We start from the raw sequence: 16,905 nt of genomic DNA, 5'->3' as shown, positions 1-16,905 counted from the left end.
AATATTTATTATTCATTTAATATTGTTTAAAATATTTACATAGACAGCAAGAAATGCTATGAAATCCCAAAACAAAAAACAAAAAACAAAAGTCGAAAGAAATATTTTGGGCCTTATCTCGAGTCTCTTTAATCATCAATATTTATTGCGCGGCAATGAACTTGGATGGTTATCAGCGTTTCTAAACTAGCCACGTTTCTGCACAATACGCCAATCACATAATTCAAACGAAGTTCTTAATGAATGAGGCAGGCAAATCGTTATTCCGAACAGGACATGAAATCCGTCCATTGTCACTCCATTCAGCTTATTTTTAGGGAAGTTTCTTGTGCATTAATTTGTGGAACATAACTTCTTCTTTTTCTTCTTTTTTTATTTTTTATTTTTTTAGAATTGTGAACACAAGGATCTAACTCCTTTATTTGGAAGAATATTTAGCAAATTAAAACGGGTAGTGATGGGATTACTACCCATCTATTATCCAAGTACACTTCAACTTTTCTTTTTTATCATTTTTTTTAAGTATTTTTTTAACATCTTTAATTATTAAGAAAAAATTAAAAAAAATATATAACTTTAATAATACACATTTTCTTAATTATTAAGTACAAAAAAAATTAAAAAAAATTAAATACAAAAAGAGTAGTAGATGGGTAGTAATAAAATAGTAACCCTATCATTATTCAATTAAAACACTTTGAACTTTGAAGAGCAGTCTTTTTCGTTGGGACTGCCTATTTTTATGGAAGTTCTTCACCATGATAAAAAAAAAAAAGCTCCTTTATTGTGATGGGTTGGTGCTAATGATATAGGGTAACTCTCAAATCATTTGTGCATGGAAGATATCTCCTCTTGTCCAGTGTGGTGTATTAGAAATGAAATGATTTATAAAAAATTTTAAAGGAAATGATTTATTAAATCTAAGGGCCATTAAGGGACAATGACAAAGCTTAAAACCTGCTTGAATACTCTTTCTTTAGACAGCTGCTATAGATTTTAATGGGCTGAATATTTATGATTTCCTTGTTTGTTTTTGTGTTCTTAATTATATGTTTCTATGGACCATCCATGCCTTTTGGGCACATTTCGATTACAGAAGAACCAACAGTCATCAAATGTTTCAAGCCAGGAAATTCAATCAAGATGGAAACCAAGAGAAAAACAAAATAATGAAAAGTTTTTTCAACCATTTATTTAAAAAACAAGAATGCATGAAGATAGAACCGACCGTACCAAACAAAAGAAACCCTTGATTTTACAATGTAAAGGCCTTAGAAAACTAGATCTGTAAAATCCCACATGTTTGGGTTGGAAGACTGCAACGGATGAGGTGTTCTATCCTAGCCAACTATACTATTACAATGGCAAAGATCACAACAGATCAGCATATTCTTAAAGAGGAGAAAGAATGGTTAGAAAATATAAGACAGCAATAATCATGATAAATTTTCAGAAGCCTATAATTTTAATTTCAGATAATACAAGGTTGAAGCCCCCAGGGAGAAGAAATAAGAATCGATGCCCCATATTATTTCCATCTCCTAGCTTCAGTTTAGGACCCACAATTGATGTGAAACCTAGCAGCACGGACATCTTCTCGCACTTCGTCTCGGTTGCAGAAATGCAACTCACATTTTCTTCGGCCTATCGAGAAACAGCAAAACAGCGAAGCCAAGCTAGCCAGGAGCAAAAGGTTAGTTACTTCCTTCAAAAATTTCCACATTGTAGATAGGAATCCTAGGGTTGTTGGAGAAAGGTAAGGGTTATTAGGGTCAGGTATTCTGAAAAAAATGGTGCAGCTTCGACATTACCGGTTGGGGAGCAAGTCAAAGCAGCATTTGCCAGAACAACCAGAAGAGCTTTGTCTGGCAAACAGTCTTTCTTCCAGTACCATCTTCAGGCATAATACATGTAAAGGCTATTTGAAGCAGCACAGGCAAGCGAGTTCTCAGTCGGGTGCCATGCTAGGTGTAGCAACTTTGTAGTGAAATCAAATGAACTTCCATTCACGTCAACTCCAGAGGAGTCAGCTCCTGTGGCAGTTTAAAAAAAAAAATTGATGTGCAGAGAACATCACAACAAGATCACAAACAAACACCACAAGGAAAGTGCCCAACAGATAAGTTTCCGGGGGTTCTATTGGTTCTAAAACGAACTACATAACTCGTACAAATTATATATCAACCAAATAGACTCAAAACTCACCATCATGAGATTTTGAACCTCAACATAAATCAATTCAACTGAGAAACTTGGCAGAAAAGTTAACCGAACATGTTGAGCATAACAAATAAGTGACATAAATTGAATTGGTAGGGAAGATAACAACAACGTTCAGCAGACACCTGTATAAATCTTATCACATGAGCAAGAGCATACCTCCTCGCCTGAGAATGCGGGGAAGAGTGCCCAGAGATTTAGAAGGCCTTGATGGTGTTTGAATTTGTCTCCTGGAAGTGCAAGAAATAATTAAAATCACTTGTAAAGGAAACAAAAGAAAGAAGAAATGTTTTCTTTTTCTACTTATCAAAAAAAAAAAAAAATGTTTTATTTTTTTGATCGATAAACAAAAATTTATTGATCAAAAAAGTAGGCAAGAGCCCAAGTACACGGACATGAAAGAAGAAGAAGCGTTTTTTAACAATCAATGGTACCATTCAAACAGATAGAGTACTTTGAAGTGCAGATACAGATATTCCCACTGTTATATACCTAAATAGCAAGATATACATTTTCAGAAAATACCTCATAGGGTTTTTGCTAGCCTCCAATGTTGCTTCAGTGCTCCCTCCAGAACAACCAAACACGCGAAACATATTGCTGGAATCATAGGAAAATACTCCATCAAATGTTGAGGTGCAGAGATTATGGTTAAGGGTTTTATTTTATTTTTATCAGTAGTCAAGGGTTTTAATTATAGTGGTAAAACAGGACCAAGCAAATATATTTATGCAGACCTGTAGGAACCTGTTGCAACACGAATTCCATCTCCACTTAGACAGCACTCAAATTTGTCGAAGATAGAATCATTTTCATATAAATCACACAGCTGATCAAAGCAATGAAATAAAATAAATTGTATTCCATGACAAATGCATCAGATCTATTTCACATCATAAGCATTAATAGAGGCTTTGAAAAGGAATGTGTCACCTTAGGTCTTAAATATTCATGAACCTGAAAAGTTACAACTGGGCCGCTATCCATATTTACGTCCCACAGCTGCAAACCAAGAAAAAACCATGTGAGGAAAAAAAAAAAAAAAGGAGGAGGTTGTACCAGTGACAAAATGGGAGAGTAGGGATCAGAAAGTTAATCTTAATACAAAAAAAGGGATTGCCATACTTCTTTTGCAATATTAATCAGAATAATTTCTATCAAATTTTCTCTTATTCAAACAAGACCAGATGTTGCTCAAATCATAATTCCTTCACAAATAATCCACTGCATATATACTGTACTGATCAACTAATCCATTGGCTAAAACAATATCCATGCTCAGTACTTCCAAGATATTTAAGAACACAGTTTGACGTAACTAAGATAAGTAGAAGAAATGTGTCTTCCATAGAAACTTTCAAATATCTAATGTAAGATTTTTTTTCTATAATCCACATTCATATTTATTTTCAGTTACATCCTACATTGTAACTGTAGTACTATACCCAAACACTAGTCCAATTCTGTAGTATACCCCCGCCCCCTCTCTCTCCCAAGCGAAGAAAAGAATAGTCTTTTGAAATATGAAATACTGCCAACACTACGCCATAAACTTCTTTTACACATACCACCAGATCGTATGAAGAAACACCCAGTTATCAGCAGTATCTTTCAAGACACAATGCAATTGCAGCTTCAAATGATTCATGGAAATAGGAACCGGAGAAAAATGAAAATACAAACCTTAAGAGTCATGTAGTCTCGACTAAGGATATATCTTCCATCTTTTGCGAACTTAATATCTGAAATTGATGCAATTATCTCGGTGAAAAAAGACCTTGTACCAGGCACTTCCTGTTCTTCAAACCTGTATCAGTAAAAAGCATTATAAAAACCTAAAAGTGAAATAGTGGAACTATCTAAAAACATTCTCATGTGATTGTAAACACCACCCATGTACCCATACTGGATTGAATCTGTAACCTCAACCTTCTTCACCCATTAGGGAAGGGAATGCCATTGGAACCAAACAACCCCATTTATATTTTCATGCTTTAATCTTTAGATGAATTTAAAGATAAAGACAGTCAGCAAACAAAAAACTGATTGATAGCTTACAATTTGCTATGAGTATCACACAGAGCTGACTGCCGCATATCAATAAGACGGATCGAGCCCCTAGAGCTACTGTATGCTAACATATTACAGTGAGTAGGGTGAAACTCTGCTGACGTTATCACCTCTGCACATTTAAATTCAAGCAACATGGATCCAAACATTTAGCTGTAGAAAGCACTTTCGACCACATTAGCATAAACTATGAATGAAATATGTTGACTGCATAACCAGCATATACAAAATCCAACACAACAGCTGAGAGATGAATAGTTGATGAGAAGACTTCACCCTGGAAAAGGAGAAATATTAAGAGAGAGAGAGAGAGAGAGGAGGGGGGGGGGGCACAACCTCAGAACCTGATGGAAAATTTTAAATACCAAAGAAGACACCAGAAACTATGCTGATTTGTCTATCTGTATAGGATGTTCTCTTTAACTTCCAAATCCTTTGGCAACGGCTAAACTAGGAATGATAAAAGATCCAATCAATCACGTAACAGCCATTCAGGATGCCATGAGTTTTACCGGTCAGATCTTCCATATTTGCAGGCTTCACATCAACGATATTGAAACTTTGATTGCTAATTTCTAAGTTCCAAAGGTTTATTCGCAAATCATCCGCTGAGATAAAAGTTTCACCATCACTACAAAAGAAAAAAGAATGAATACTAAGTGATCAGTTACTTCCATGAACATGATAGCTAAAGGATTACCCTCCATTTCCAGAGATAATAATCAGGCATCACCAGCACCATGCATATTGGTATATAGAAGAAGATGCCAAGTTAGGGATAAACCCATTTTCTTCTAAACAGTGTCTTATGGATATATTTCCCTCAGCTTCACATGCCATGCTAGGAAAAAGTTAATCAAAATGAATAAGTTGCATCCTAATTGATGAGGAACACACAAAATTTGAAGCAAGCATATTCAATTTAAGAACACAACCAAAAAAGTCGTCATGAATATGCAAGATAAAAGATCATGCTATAAAAACAGAAGTTAAGAAATAAAAACAGAAGTTAAGAAGAAAAAGTTAAAAAGAATGTATTCTACCAGTAAGTAAATTGCACCTGTTATTTGAAATAGAATTGATATGATAGTCATGTGCATGGGCATAGATTCTTCGACATTTAGCCACAAGGTTTGTCTCATTATTGTTCGCCTGATTGTCACAACAGTGCCAAGTGTTAAAGAGGCAAAACATATACAATTTTAACAAAGATTTCAGTTAATGTCAGTTCAATGCTTAAAGCCTGCCAATAATGGCATACTCAATAGTGGGTAAACAATATTATTTCTTAACTCCAAAACCATATGGTGCTAGGAAATAAGTTAATCAGCTTGACTACAACTACCACAGGCAGACGCAAGGACAGGACACCCCCAGCTGGGAGTGAAGTATTGATGCTTGAATAACTGAAGGGGTTTTCATTACATCCTCCATTCTCCATGCACGGTTTGGAGCTTGTTGATGTACTTGAACAAACAACCGGGCCATTTCCTATAGCTCCCGAAAGATCTACGTTCAAGTCACATACTTTCTTGACCTTCTTCTCTTGGACCTGCCCAACATTAAATCACAGCAGCAGAAACGCCAATGATCAGGCTGGTATAGGAAGTTCCAATTCATTTTTTAAATATCATTAATCATTTCGAGGAAAAATATTCTAGCTAGGTTGTTGTACCAGCTAGTGCTGCAAGCTCTTACCACACTATTATATCCATGCTTTGAGAAATGGAAAGGGGAAGCGTTCAAAAGGGAGGGCTCCTAGCTGTCCCACGAGATATTAGGAATAATTAAAATGTCCATTATTAAATGGTAGCTTTGTTGAAGTTATTTACAGAATAGGAAGCTTTTATACTCCTTTTTCTTCCCTTTGGATAATAAAGGTACTTAGATATATTTTCAGATTTTATAGCAAAATGACAATTTTCTCTCCAATCAGATATTTTTGGCATAAAGTATCCAGCAAAATGTTGTTCTTAATACTCAATACATGCCTTGTTATATTTCTACATGGGCCCTCACCTAGCAGGAACTAACCATTGCATCATAACCTTAAAGGAAATATCTTCTGAAAACCTTCTTGTCTCATATCTTTCTAGATGATTTTTTTTTTTTTTTTGATAAGTTATATACCAATCTAAATGATTACCATCTTGATTATGATTAGATGATCCAATAGTCGTACACAATGTATCATGAAATGTTCCAGCCATGTTTTGAGCCCAAAAGATGGCACAAGGATGCCACATTTGTAGCTTGTTTAGACATGAAGCCTCCTCCTTGGATGCCTAACACCCCGATAGAATCAAGCAAACAGCCTTTTTAGTGCATGACCAATTGCACACGGTTTCATTTTTCTATAGTCAATAGTACTTTCACAATTTTGTAATTGCAGTTCATGGACAATAGTTGTGGACCTAGAGTTGTATTTCTCCAACACCAAAACTCAAGGGGGCAGCAAGAGTAGTGAATTCAGAAATAAGAACTGGGCAAGCGGAATGTATTTGGAGATACTAAAATATGAGAAGAGATCAAGTAAGCCACAATCCGCAAAAGCATCCTCTTTGAAAGCCTGAGACTAAGGAAAAACCAAGCACAAAACCTTTTTGATCCAACGAGTGTCCATGGTAATTAATTAGATCCATAGTATTTATTTTTATTTTTATTTCAGTTTATCTAGTGTCAAAAGTAATTTTTAAATGCTGTAATTGCTAGTTGTGGGTCATAGTTGTTTGCCCGGGGTTTATTTTATTAATATGTGAGTGAGTCTCATATAGATTGCAAAGTTAATGGGTGGATTTTAATCCAATCCAATTAGGACTTTGTTTACTAGTCAAAGGTCGAGTTCAGATTCTATTAGGAAAAGTTCAGACCGGGAGTCTAGTTAAGTGTACCTTTATCCTCAAATAATCCAGAGTTAATTAATAAAACTGGACATAATGGATTTATGGAAGGCTTGTATGCAAGCATTTCTTAGTCCTCTTTGCCTTCTCGGGTACTGTTCAAGAGTGCTGTTCACAACCAGAGGGCAGATTCAATCTCAGTTGCTTATGACCTCCTTTGTAATCCTAAATTAAGCCCTTTCCTTCATCTTAGCAGAACCCATTTTATAAGAAAGATTTTATTCAAACTCAAAATAGGTGCAAACCAAGTACACAGGTACACCCAAACAGCAAAAGGAACAAAGAAAAAGAAAGTCCTAAAAACCAGAGAGAGATACAAAAATATAAGCAAATGCCCAAGTATACAGGACAACCAAAGATAAAGGCTTTTGAGGAAAAATGGCTTAAGTTCTCCCAATGAATTCTCCCAATTTTCCAAGCTCTGATAATTTATTTACACCACATTAAGCAAGACCTAACCAATTTCCACAAGGCCCCTATCAGATCCCTTAAATCCTACATATAATCCCTAGCCTTTATCCATCACTCAACCAAATAGACAAACCCAATAAGAAATAAAATTCAGCACCCAAGAATTATTACCCCTTTTTTCTAAAATCCAAAATCCTAGACACTCATATTCACTTGACCAAAGCCCAACACAAGCACACATAGATTCCCTAAATGTGTGCAACATTAAATATAGGAGTATTTGTGATTTGCGGAGTAGTGGCAGTATATACTATTGCAATTCATATCAAGATCCTTTCATCTAGAACCAAAAAGTTCAAAATTTTCAAAAGTGCCTTTTCCTACCTTCCAAAATTTTATCGTTTTATCATTGGTGGAGAGAAGAAACAGAGCACCGTTAGCTGTCTGGCACCATCTGATCTTGTTGATTTTCTCCTCAATTTCCAAGCTCTTAAGATAGTCAAACTGAATATAGAAAGATAAATAAGGAAGCACTAATTATAAAATCCACATTCTAGTAAGGAGGAATATATATATATAAATGAAAAATATTCATAAGAATACTGTGGAAACAATACCTCAGGTTCATGGCTCTGAAACTCAGTTTTATAGTGGAACTCAGGATGCCTACCGATTGAATAATCCATCCTCTCTAGATCCATGCGATTTCCACCATGCTACATATTTTATGTATATATCATAGACTATTATACGATTGCCATAAGAAGAAAAAAAAGCATATGGGAAAATACTCCGAAACAAAATATTCAAAAAAAAAAAAAAAGCAATTCCTGAACTCACATCCTTTGTATCATTTCTCTCAAATAAAACCACCCGCCCCCCACGATCTCCGGTAGCTAAGTGGTTCCCAGTTCTATCAAATTCAATTGCAGAAATGATATCAACTGCAAATAGAACAGTCACCAATCAAGCAGGTCAAATCAGTAACACACTAAAACACGACAGTCATATGAGGAAATATAAGAATAACGTACTCAAGCAAAGTCATCAAGTGAAAGAGCCTTATGAGACATGATACATTATTGGGGTAAAAAAAAAAAAGAATTTCCATTCCAATTAATTCTGCGTCCCATTGCCTTTAAGAAACAGAGTAACATATGGGTTAAAAAAACATATGAATCGTCTTGTTGAGCTAATATCCACTATCACCAAACTTCACACTCAAAGCGAATGTAAGAAACTAAAAACTTTGGGGCATAACTAAAATACCCAGGACACTCATCAAGTTTGACAATGCAACACCAATTACCCCCAATACTCAGACGCTTCTAGTCTTTTCGTCAGATACATAAATTCTTTTAACAACGGTAAATTTCATTCAAAGCGAAAAAGATACAATCCAAGTACACGAAGCATACAACAGGGAAACACCCAACCATTGAGACGAAGAAAAATAACACAATTCCATAAGAAACCAAATTAGCAACGATGAACTTTCAACAATGACTTGCCATAAGCAACCGAATTTTTGTTTTTTATAGGTTTTTCCATAAGCAACCAAATTAGTGACGCAAATGGATTTTTTGGTCGTTTAGCTGCTAATCTTCCCTCCATAGTAAAAACAAGAGCACATAATAACTCTCACCCAAACTATATTAGTTCCCACCACGTATAAAAGGCTAAACCAAAAGCGGTTCGAATACAATGACAACAAACTATTAAATCCAATCCTCAAACTAAAAACCCACTCTATCTATAAAACTCGCATATCACAACTTCAGCAATGAATGCACAAATCTAGCTCACCAAAAAGTAATATCACTATTAATTAGTAACTCGATAAAATAATTGCACATAAAGAAACTATAAGAATAAATGAAAATAATATCACTATTATTTTCATTTTTTTTATAAGTAAAAAAAATGAAAATAAATTGGTATTTTTTAAAACAGGAATTGGAAAAGCGAACCTTCCTGAACTTCTTCCCCGGCCGCCCGTTCGCCGAAAACCTGCGAGAATTTCCACTCCAGCTGCTGGGGCGCCCCCGCCGCCGTTCCCTCTCCTCCGCCGAGCATATCTCTCTCTTTCCCTCTCTCTCTTGTTCCTTTTTTATTTTTTCCTTATAGGGATCAAATTGACAGTGAAATCAGCAAGAACACACTCAACTCAAATGCATAAATCAGTCGATCTGAGACTCAGCTTTTACAGGAATCTCTCGGATTCAGGAAATGCAGTCCCGCCCTTCATCGTCGTCCTCCCCCACCGTACATATACGGAATCAAAAGATGGCGAAGCTTCACCTTCACTCTGTCTTTGTCTCTCCTACCCGAAGCTCAATCTCTGTGTCTCCGAGAGATGAAACTCGATGAGATTTCTCACGCACAGACACATACGCACACTCTCTCACTCACTCTTATTATTATTTTTCCTTTATTTTCTTTTGGATGATGACCAATTAAAGCATCTTCGTTAGTTTGGTCCAATTGGAAAAATTAATTAAAATTTAAATAATTTATATTAAAAAATTTTATATTGAGATTAGTTATCTTTAAAATAATTTAAATTTCTACTATAATGATTAGTTAAATATAAGAAAATTATAATTAATTTATCAAATATTAAAATAATAATTTTCTCCTTCAATTAAGTTTAATTATCAATTTTTTTTATTAGTATTAAATAACATTTAAAAATATGATTTTTTTAATATTAATTTAATTAAAATATAATTATTATTAATATTAAATTAGATAGAATTATAAAATGTGATATAAATAAATTAAATAAATAAATTATTAATTTAATAATATTTTATTATTATATAGAGAGTAAATGGTTAATCCAATGTAGAGATTAAATTCTAAATGGAATAAACAAATATAAAAAATATGATATTAGCTAAATTTTAAAGATGAATTTAATCAATCTAATAAAAATGCTCTAAAGTGAAGAAAATGAGAGAAGAGAACGATGGAGCAGTGAAAACATCGTCGCTTTTGAGGAGGCTTTTGGCTTTAGCCTTTAAGCCTAACCTCTTTAATCTCTAATATTATTATCCATGTCCATGACATCGCCTTAATCCATTTAGATACTGAAAGTATTTATCTTATTCTCATCTTATCTTATTATTATAAATTTTTAAAATTTTTATATAAAATATAATAAATAATTTAATTTTTTTAAATCTTAAAATAATAATAATATTATTAAAAATAATATTCTAACAATATTTTTTATTCTAAAAAATATAATATGCTGGTTGAAATAAGATGAACTAATATAAAAGTTAAAAAATATAATATGCCTGTTGAAATAAGATGAGTTAATATAAAAGTTGAATAAAATATTATTATAATATTATTTTTTAATATTATTATTTTATGATTTGAAATTTTTGAATTATTTATTATATCATTTTATGTAAAAATTTAAAAAAATTATAATAATGAGATGAGATAAGATACAATAAGATGAAACACTTATTATATCCAAATAGAGGCTAAAAATGATATCAACTAGATTATTTTATAGAAAAATGATCCGCATACAACTTTTATAATTTTTTACCTAGCTCTATTTTAAATGGGAAACATTTTTATAAAAAAATAATAATATAATTATAAAGAAATTCTATAAAAATAAATTTATAAATTTATAAATTGATATAACTTTATATAATATATTAAATCAATTTTACAATAAATATAATTTTATAATCTATTATATTACACCAAACTACCTCAATGTTTTTCTCTCTCATTCTTCACAATTTAGGCTTAAATGTGGGGGCTGAATGAGAAGGTTAGACAGATGGAATGGAATAAGAGAATAGAAAAGCAAGTTCTAGAGATTGGAAACTGATGAGAAGTAGATGAAAATGACATGTTTTTTGGCCCTACCATCTCAGCTTTATGGATGAGGGAGGCTTTGAAGTGAGCTTTGGCGTAGATTACAATGATGCTCTGTACTTATTTAAATCCAAGATTGCAATGATCATGACAATTTTTTTTAGGGATTCCATAAAAAAAAATTATATAAAAATAATTTTATAAATTAATATAATTTTATTCGATTCGTTAGATTTAATTTTTAATAAAAATAATTTTATAATTTGACGAACAACATTAAATCACATTAATTTATAAAATTATTTTTATATAATTTTTTTATAATTAAAATATTTTCTTTTCTTTTTTATGGATGTGTTTGCTTCCCAATTACTCTTTATTTATTTATTTATATTAGTGCTTTAGTGGATGTCAGACATCATCAGTGCTTTAGTGATTGAATGAATACATATTCTTTTCTTTTTCTTTATCAAATAAATGTGTTACAAAAGGATTGGAACATGAACTTTTGTTTTCAATATTGTTATTTTTTTGTTTTTGGCAGTATAAAAGTGATTATTGAGGGAGTTTTATAGTAGATATAAAATGAAGTAAGGTCCAGTCCCATTGTCGAAAAAAAAAAAAAAAAAAACGAACGAAAGGGATAAAGTTAAAAGAAATTGACTAACACACAAAAAAGGATGAAAGTGACAAAGTAAGTGGAACTCAATTATTTAAAAAAAAGAAAGAAATTTTATATAGAATGAATGAAGCACTACAAACGTGGGGATCTACACTCTCTTGGGACTCTTTCTCCCCGGATTATATAGAGGACTACATATTCGCCAACCTTATTTTTCATTATATTGAGAGGTACGTGATGTTATGAGAAATTATAAAATATCAGACATACATGATTTCACCTTCAAACGAATCGTGAGTGTAGACTTTTATGCCAACCACGTAACGTGACTCTTTCTTTATTTATATTTCATATGCTTTATTTAGTACTTTATTCATGGATGAGCACCTAAATATTATAGAGTGATTTTGATTTAGAGATGAGTTAAGATAGTTTATGAATAGTAGAATAAAAATTGAATTATTTATTATATTTTGTGTGTAAATTTAAAAAAATTATTTTAAAATTTAGAAAAAATTAAATTGTTTATTATATTTTATATCAGAATTTGAAAAAGTTATAATGATGAGATGAGATGAGTTGAGGTGGGTTGAGATAGGTTACAAATACAAATGAGACCTGTATCAACACCCAAGCCTAATCATGCATTCATGCCTCATGTGCCATTCAATTGTATTGTTGGACTCCAGTTTCTCCAAAAAATTGCATCTACAATCTCACTTTATATATATAAATATATATATATATAATCTAACTTTATTATGTATGCTCTATTACGATGCAAAAACGATTTACGTTAATCTCCTAAAAGATGTAGTCACGTTTACTCCCAAAATGACTGGTTAAACTTTCATATATGCTATGTACGCTTGAAAGCAACAAGTGTTGTTCTTGTCGCTACATAGTGTAGGCTGCAACCTATCTCCTTGCTTTCTAGGTTCTGCTATCTTTCCTGTGATATATATATATATATGAAGTTCAAGAAATTAAACTTATCATTTCTTATACCACATACCAACACGTGTTTTATTATTTTTGTTCATTTTATTTAAATACATATATTTATAAATCAATATATGTGTTTAAATATAAAAATAAAAATGATAAATCACATATTAATATGTAGTATAGAAGATGATAAGTATAATTTTTTTATGAACTTCCAAGACTAGATAAGAAAATATGTGCATTTTTTTCCTAAGAATTTCGTTTGCTAAGAATTTTTTATATTCCATTAATAACAACCTCATATGAAATAGTTTATGAGGTTCTTTCTTCCAACCTCGTTTCTATTTCAGTTGAGGTGGGACATTTTTCAAGTTGCTTTCAGACTATATTTGCAACCATTATGTGGCTTGATTTATCGCACGGTATTCTTTTTCTATAAGTGATGGATTAATATTACTAAGGGTAGGTTTGGAAAAATGAGATGAAAATTTTGTATTTTCTTTTAGTATTTAAAATATTATATTTTAATATTATTACTATTTTGAGATTTGAAAAAAGTGTATTGGGATTTGAAAAATTTGAATTGTTTATTATATTTTGTATGGAGATTTGAAAAATGTGTAATGATGAGATGAGATAAGATGAGAATTTTATATTTTATCTTATATCCCAAACCTGCCCTAACATTACATGTACCGTCTTATAAAAAAATAAAAAAGAAAATAGAAAAAAAGTTGGTTCACTTTCTAAATTTTGAACAAGCCCATTTTAGTTGTAGACAATATGTGTGCTGGAAAGATATTGGTCTTCCATTCCTGTAGATTTTGGAGGAGGAGGAAATGGAGACCTTATATGGACTTGGAACAACATCACATAGCTGAAACCTTAAAAGGAGTATCCTTAATCGACTTGGCCAATTTGCATGTGTTTGTTATTAGTTGTTAGTATAGAGTACATGAAGACCCGTCACAACGTTACGAACTCCAGCGTCACCCATGATTCTCTACCGTCTTGGAGGAGGAGGAGAAGGAAGAAGCAAATCGGGAGAAGAAGAGAAATGGGAGAGAAGTCAAGGCCGAGGATGGTGACTGTAGGTTGTGGCTACGAGCTCTGAAGCATAGCTTGATGGACTGGGGAGAAAACTCAGAAGATGAGGGGGAAGGGAGGAGGAGAGAGAGAGAGAGAGAGAGAGAGAATGTCATATTTATACACATACAAGTAGGGTTTTGTAACCCTATAATGAAATGATGTCATTTTGGATATCTCCAAAATAACGTCATTTCATTATAAACCTATTATATATGTGTGTGTGTGAGTGAATGCGCACGAATACAAGCCAAACAGTATAGTCCTAGGCAGGTTTGGACCCAGCTCAAGCCCCACCCCCTCATGGGAAGGAGAGCGAACAGCGAGACCCTGCCTTCCCACCCTTAAGTGGGACTCAGCTACTTTAAAAAAAAAAAACCTCTATAAATGGAATGGGTCACCATAAGCGTGGGGATCAGATCTACACTCTTTTCAAATTCTCTCTCCCCATATTTATATAGAGGATGACATCTTAATCAATCATATTTTATCCATTGTTTTGAAAGATGTGTGAGGCCATGAAAAACCATAAAATCACCAAACATAGAGAATTTCATCCTCAAACAACCCATGGCCATAAACTTTTATGCCAACCATGTAAATCTACGTGTCTCTTTATTTATTTACATTTCATATGCTTTATTTAGTACTTTATTCATGGATGAACACCTAAGCACTATATCAACACCCAAGCCTCATAATGGGCATTCGATTATATTGTTGAACTCCAATTTCGCTGAAAAATTGTGCCTATAAAATATATATCACGTTATTGTCGAATTTTATAGAGCAAATATGGACAAAAATTTGACAGAGTTTCGACAATATAGTGACACTTTCATGAGAGTATTTTTCTCATAAGTTGGTGATGGACAAATGGGAATTCAAGTGTGTTAATTGTGCACAAATAGTCCCTATTTATAGGCCATGAGGTATTGGCTGGCAAAAGGCACAAACATTGGTAAGTAACATAACCTTTTTACTAAGGTTATGTCTCTTAACACTTCCTCAACCATCATCCTTCATGGGAACAATCACCAAGGAGGGTGTCATTCTAAAGGTATATCATTTAGTGATCACACCCCTTAGAATTACATCTCTCACTTGATCACACAAAACGATTATGCGCCAGTTAAATATTTTTATATTGGTACTAATATAAGCGTTACTCTATTCAACTCTCATCTGCAGACTCCTACAAATCGGCTTCAGAGCATAACAAGCCTCCGCATACGTACGCTTTTATCATTATCTTATTTGATTGCACCCTCCACTATAAATGCTCCCACTGACCACATATAAAGGATAACTTCATTTCATTAAAAAAATTTTAGTAAAAGTCATCAATTCTCTGTAACTGGATCAATAATCAATATATTTATCACAATTGACAACTTCAGTCGAATACATAACACATGTATCGATTTGAACTGAATTTTCATTAAGTACTTAAGGTAAAGGCTATTTCTAAGGTTTTTCCTAATCACATTATCAGCAACTTTACAAATGATAAACCAATTATCAAATTTTTGAAAAAATTTCAGTAGATACAGTAATCTGAAAAAATAAATGCGACTTTGAGACGTATAGAATACTATCTTTAATGTGATAATTACCCCTACTTGAAAGAGTTTGCTACCGGATTATAAGCAATTCACCTCTAGGATATAACAAAGTCACTAACTGCAGATAGCAATTATGAAGTTTTTTCTTCTCAATTTCTCTACAAAATTGTGTAAGTGATTGAAAATATGGAAGAATTGAATGTTAAAATTCATGAGTCTTGTTCTCTATTTATAGAAAATGAAGTGGTATTATGTAAAAGATCACAACTCTTAACTTGTGACATTTTAACTAGCAGTTACTAGTTTAAAGGTTATGATGTTTTGCTTAAAGACCAAGAGGCATGCCTAGCCAAATGGACAGGCGCCTCCCTTGGAGAAGGGAGGGCACTGGTTCAAGTCTCAAGCCTTGTCTAGCCCAACACATCCTTACTACTTAACCAATGCATTTCCTTAGAGCACTAGCAATGACTTATTCATCTTTATTTTTATCTTCATATTTGCATAATATATCTTTAAATTCATCTACACATCTCTAAATTTTTACATTTATTTCTTATCCTCTATAACATTTATGTGATATAAAAACGACTTGCGTTAAACTCCGGAAGAGGTAGTCACGTTTACTTTCAAACTGAATAGTTAAACTTAATTTCATATCTAATATTTATGCTTGAAAGCAACAAGGACTGATCATGGGAGAAACAATGCAAAGGTATAAAGTATGATGATAAGGAAGTTTGATGGTCCAAGTAGTGGAAGTGAGATGGATAATCCAGTTCCAATTAAGATATAGAAGATTTAAGCGTTTGAATGTTAAATTAAATTGATTTGAGATTATAAAATATTATTAGAATATTATTTTTTAATATTATTATTATTTTAAAATTTAAAAAAATTGAATTATTTATTATATTTTATATTAAAATTTTTAGAAAATTATAATGATAAATTAAGATGAATTGAGAGAAGATGAAGATCCAAACGTACTATTAAGGTCAAGTTCTTTTTGTCAAAGAAAAAAGTATTAGAAAGTTGTCCTTGTCGCTGCAGAGTGCAGGCTGCAGCCTATTTTCTTGCTTTCTGGGTTCTGCTATCTCTCTTGTGATATATATGAACTTCAAGACCAGATAAGAAAATTAAAAATCTGTGCATTTTTTCCTAAGAATTTCGTTTGCTAAGAATTTTTTCTAATTCCGTTACTAACAACCTCATATGAATTAGTTTACGAGGTTCT

General features: G+C 32.6%; 1 protein-coding gene across 2 annotated transcripts; it reads right to left on the bottom strand.

Annotated features, from left to right (window-relative positions):
- Positions 1-1,214: 1,214 nt before the first annotated feature.
- LOC109009056 (serine/threonine protein phosphatase 2A 55 kDa regulatory subunit B beta isoform-like) lies at positions 1,215-10,030 on the bottom strand. Of its 2 annotated transcripts, none has more exons than XM_018989396.2 (14): positions 9,572-10,030; positions 8,442-8,545; positions 8,219-8,317; positions 7,986-8,105; positions 5,633-5,842; positions 5,351-5,442; positions 4,803-4,921; positions 4,279-4,402; positions 3,904-4,027; positions 3,154-3,222; positions 2,958-3,049; positions 2,746-2,820; positions 2,380-2,450; positions 1,215-2,033 (listed from the first exon to the last, which is right to left on the bottom strand). In XM_018989396.2, exons 1-14 carry the CDS (start codon positions 9,675-9,677, stop codon positions 1,897-1,899), a joined length of 1,542 nt encoding a protein of 513 aa, XP_018844941.2. In that variant the 5' UTR covers positions 9,678-10,030; the 3' UTR covers positions 1,215-1,896. The 2 variants fall into 2 exon arrangements, with proteins under 2 accessions (XP_018844941.2, XP_018844942.2); XM_018989397.2 differs by having other exon boundaries at positions 5,636-5,842.
- Positions 10,031-16,905: the final 6,875 nt, after the last annotated feature.

The sequence above is a fragment of the Juglans regia genome, chromosome 6 (assembly GCF_001411555.2).
Source record: "Juglans regia cultivar Chandler chromosome 6, Walnut 2.0, whole genome shotgun sequence".
Classification (NCBI taxonomy): domain Eukaryota; kingdom Viridiplantae; phylum Streptophyta; class Magnoliopsida; order Fagales; family Juglandaceae; genus Juglans; species Juglans regia.
Note: the sequence above shows the minus strand (reverse complement) of the source record. Positions and strands in the feature narration are given on the sequence as shown.

Bases quoted from the DNA above. Each gene is read 5' to 3' on its own strand.
- LOC109009056 (XM_018989396.2), bottom strand. From the start codon at position 9,677: ATGCTCGGCGGAGGAGAGGGAACGGCGGCGGGGGCGCCCCAGCAGCTG. The intron at 8,318-8,441 runs GTGAGTTCAGGA...TAAAATATGTAG, and splicing joins AGAGAAATGATACAAAGGAT to CATGGTGGAAATCGCATGGA. The intron at 5,443-5,632 runs GTTGTAGTCAAG...TGTGACAATCAG, and splicing joins CCTTGCGTCTGCCTGTGGTA to GCGAACAATAATGAGACAAA.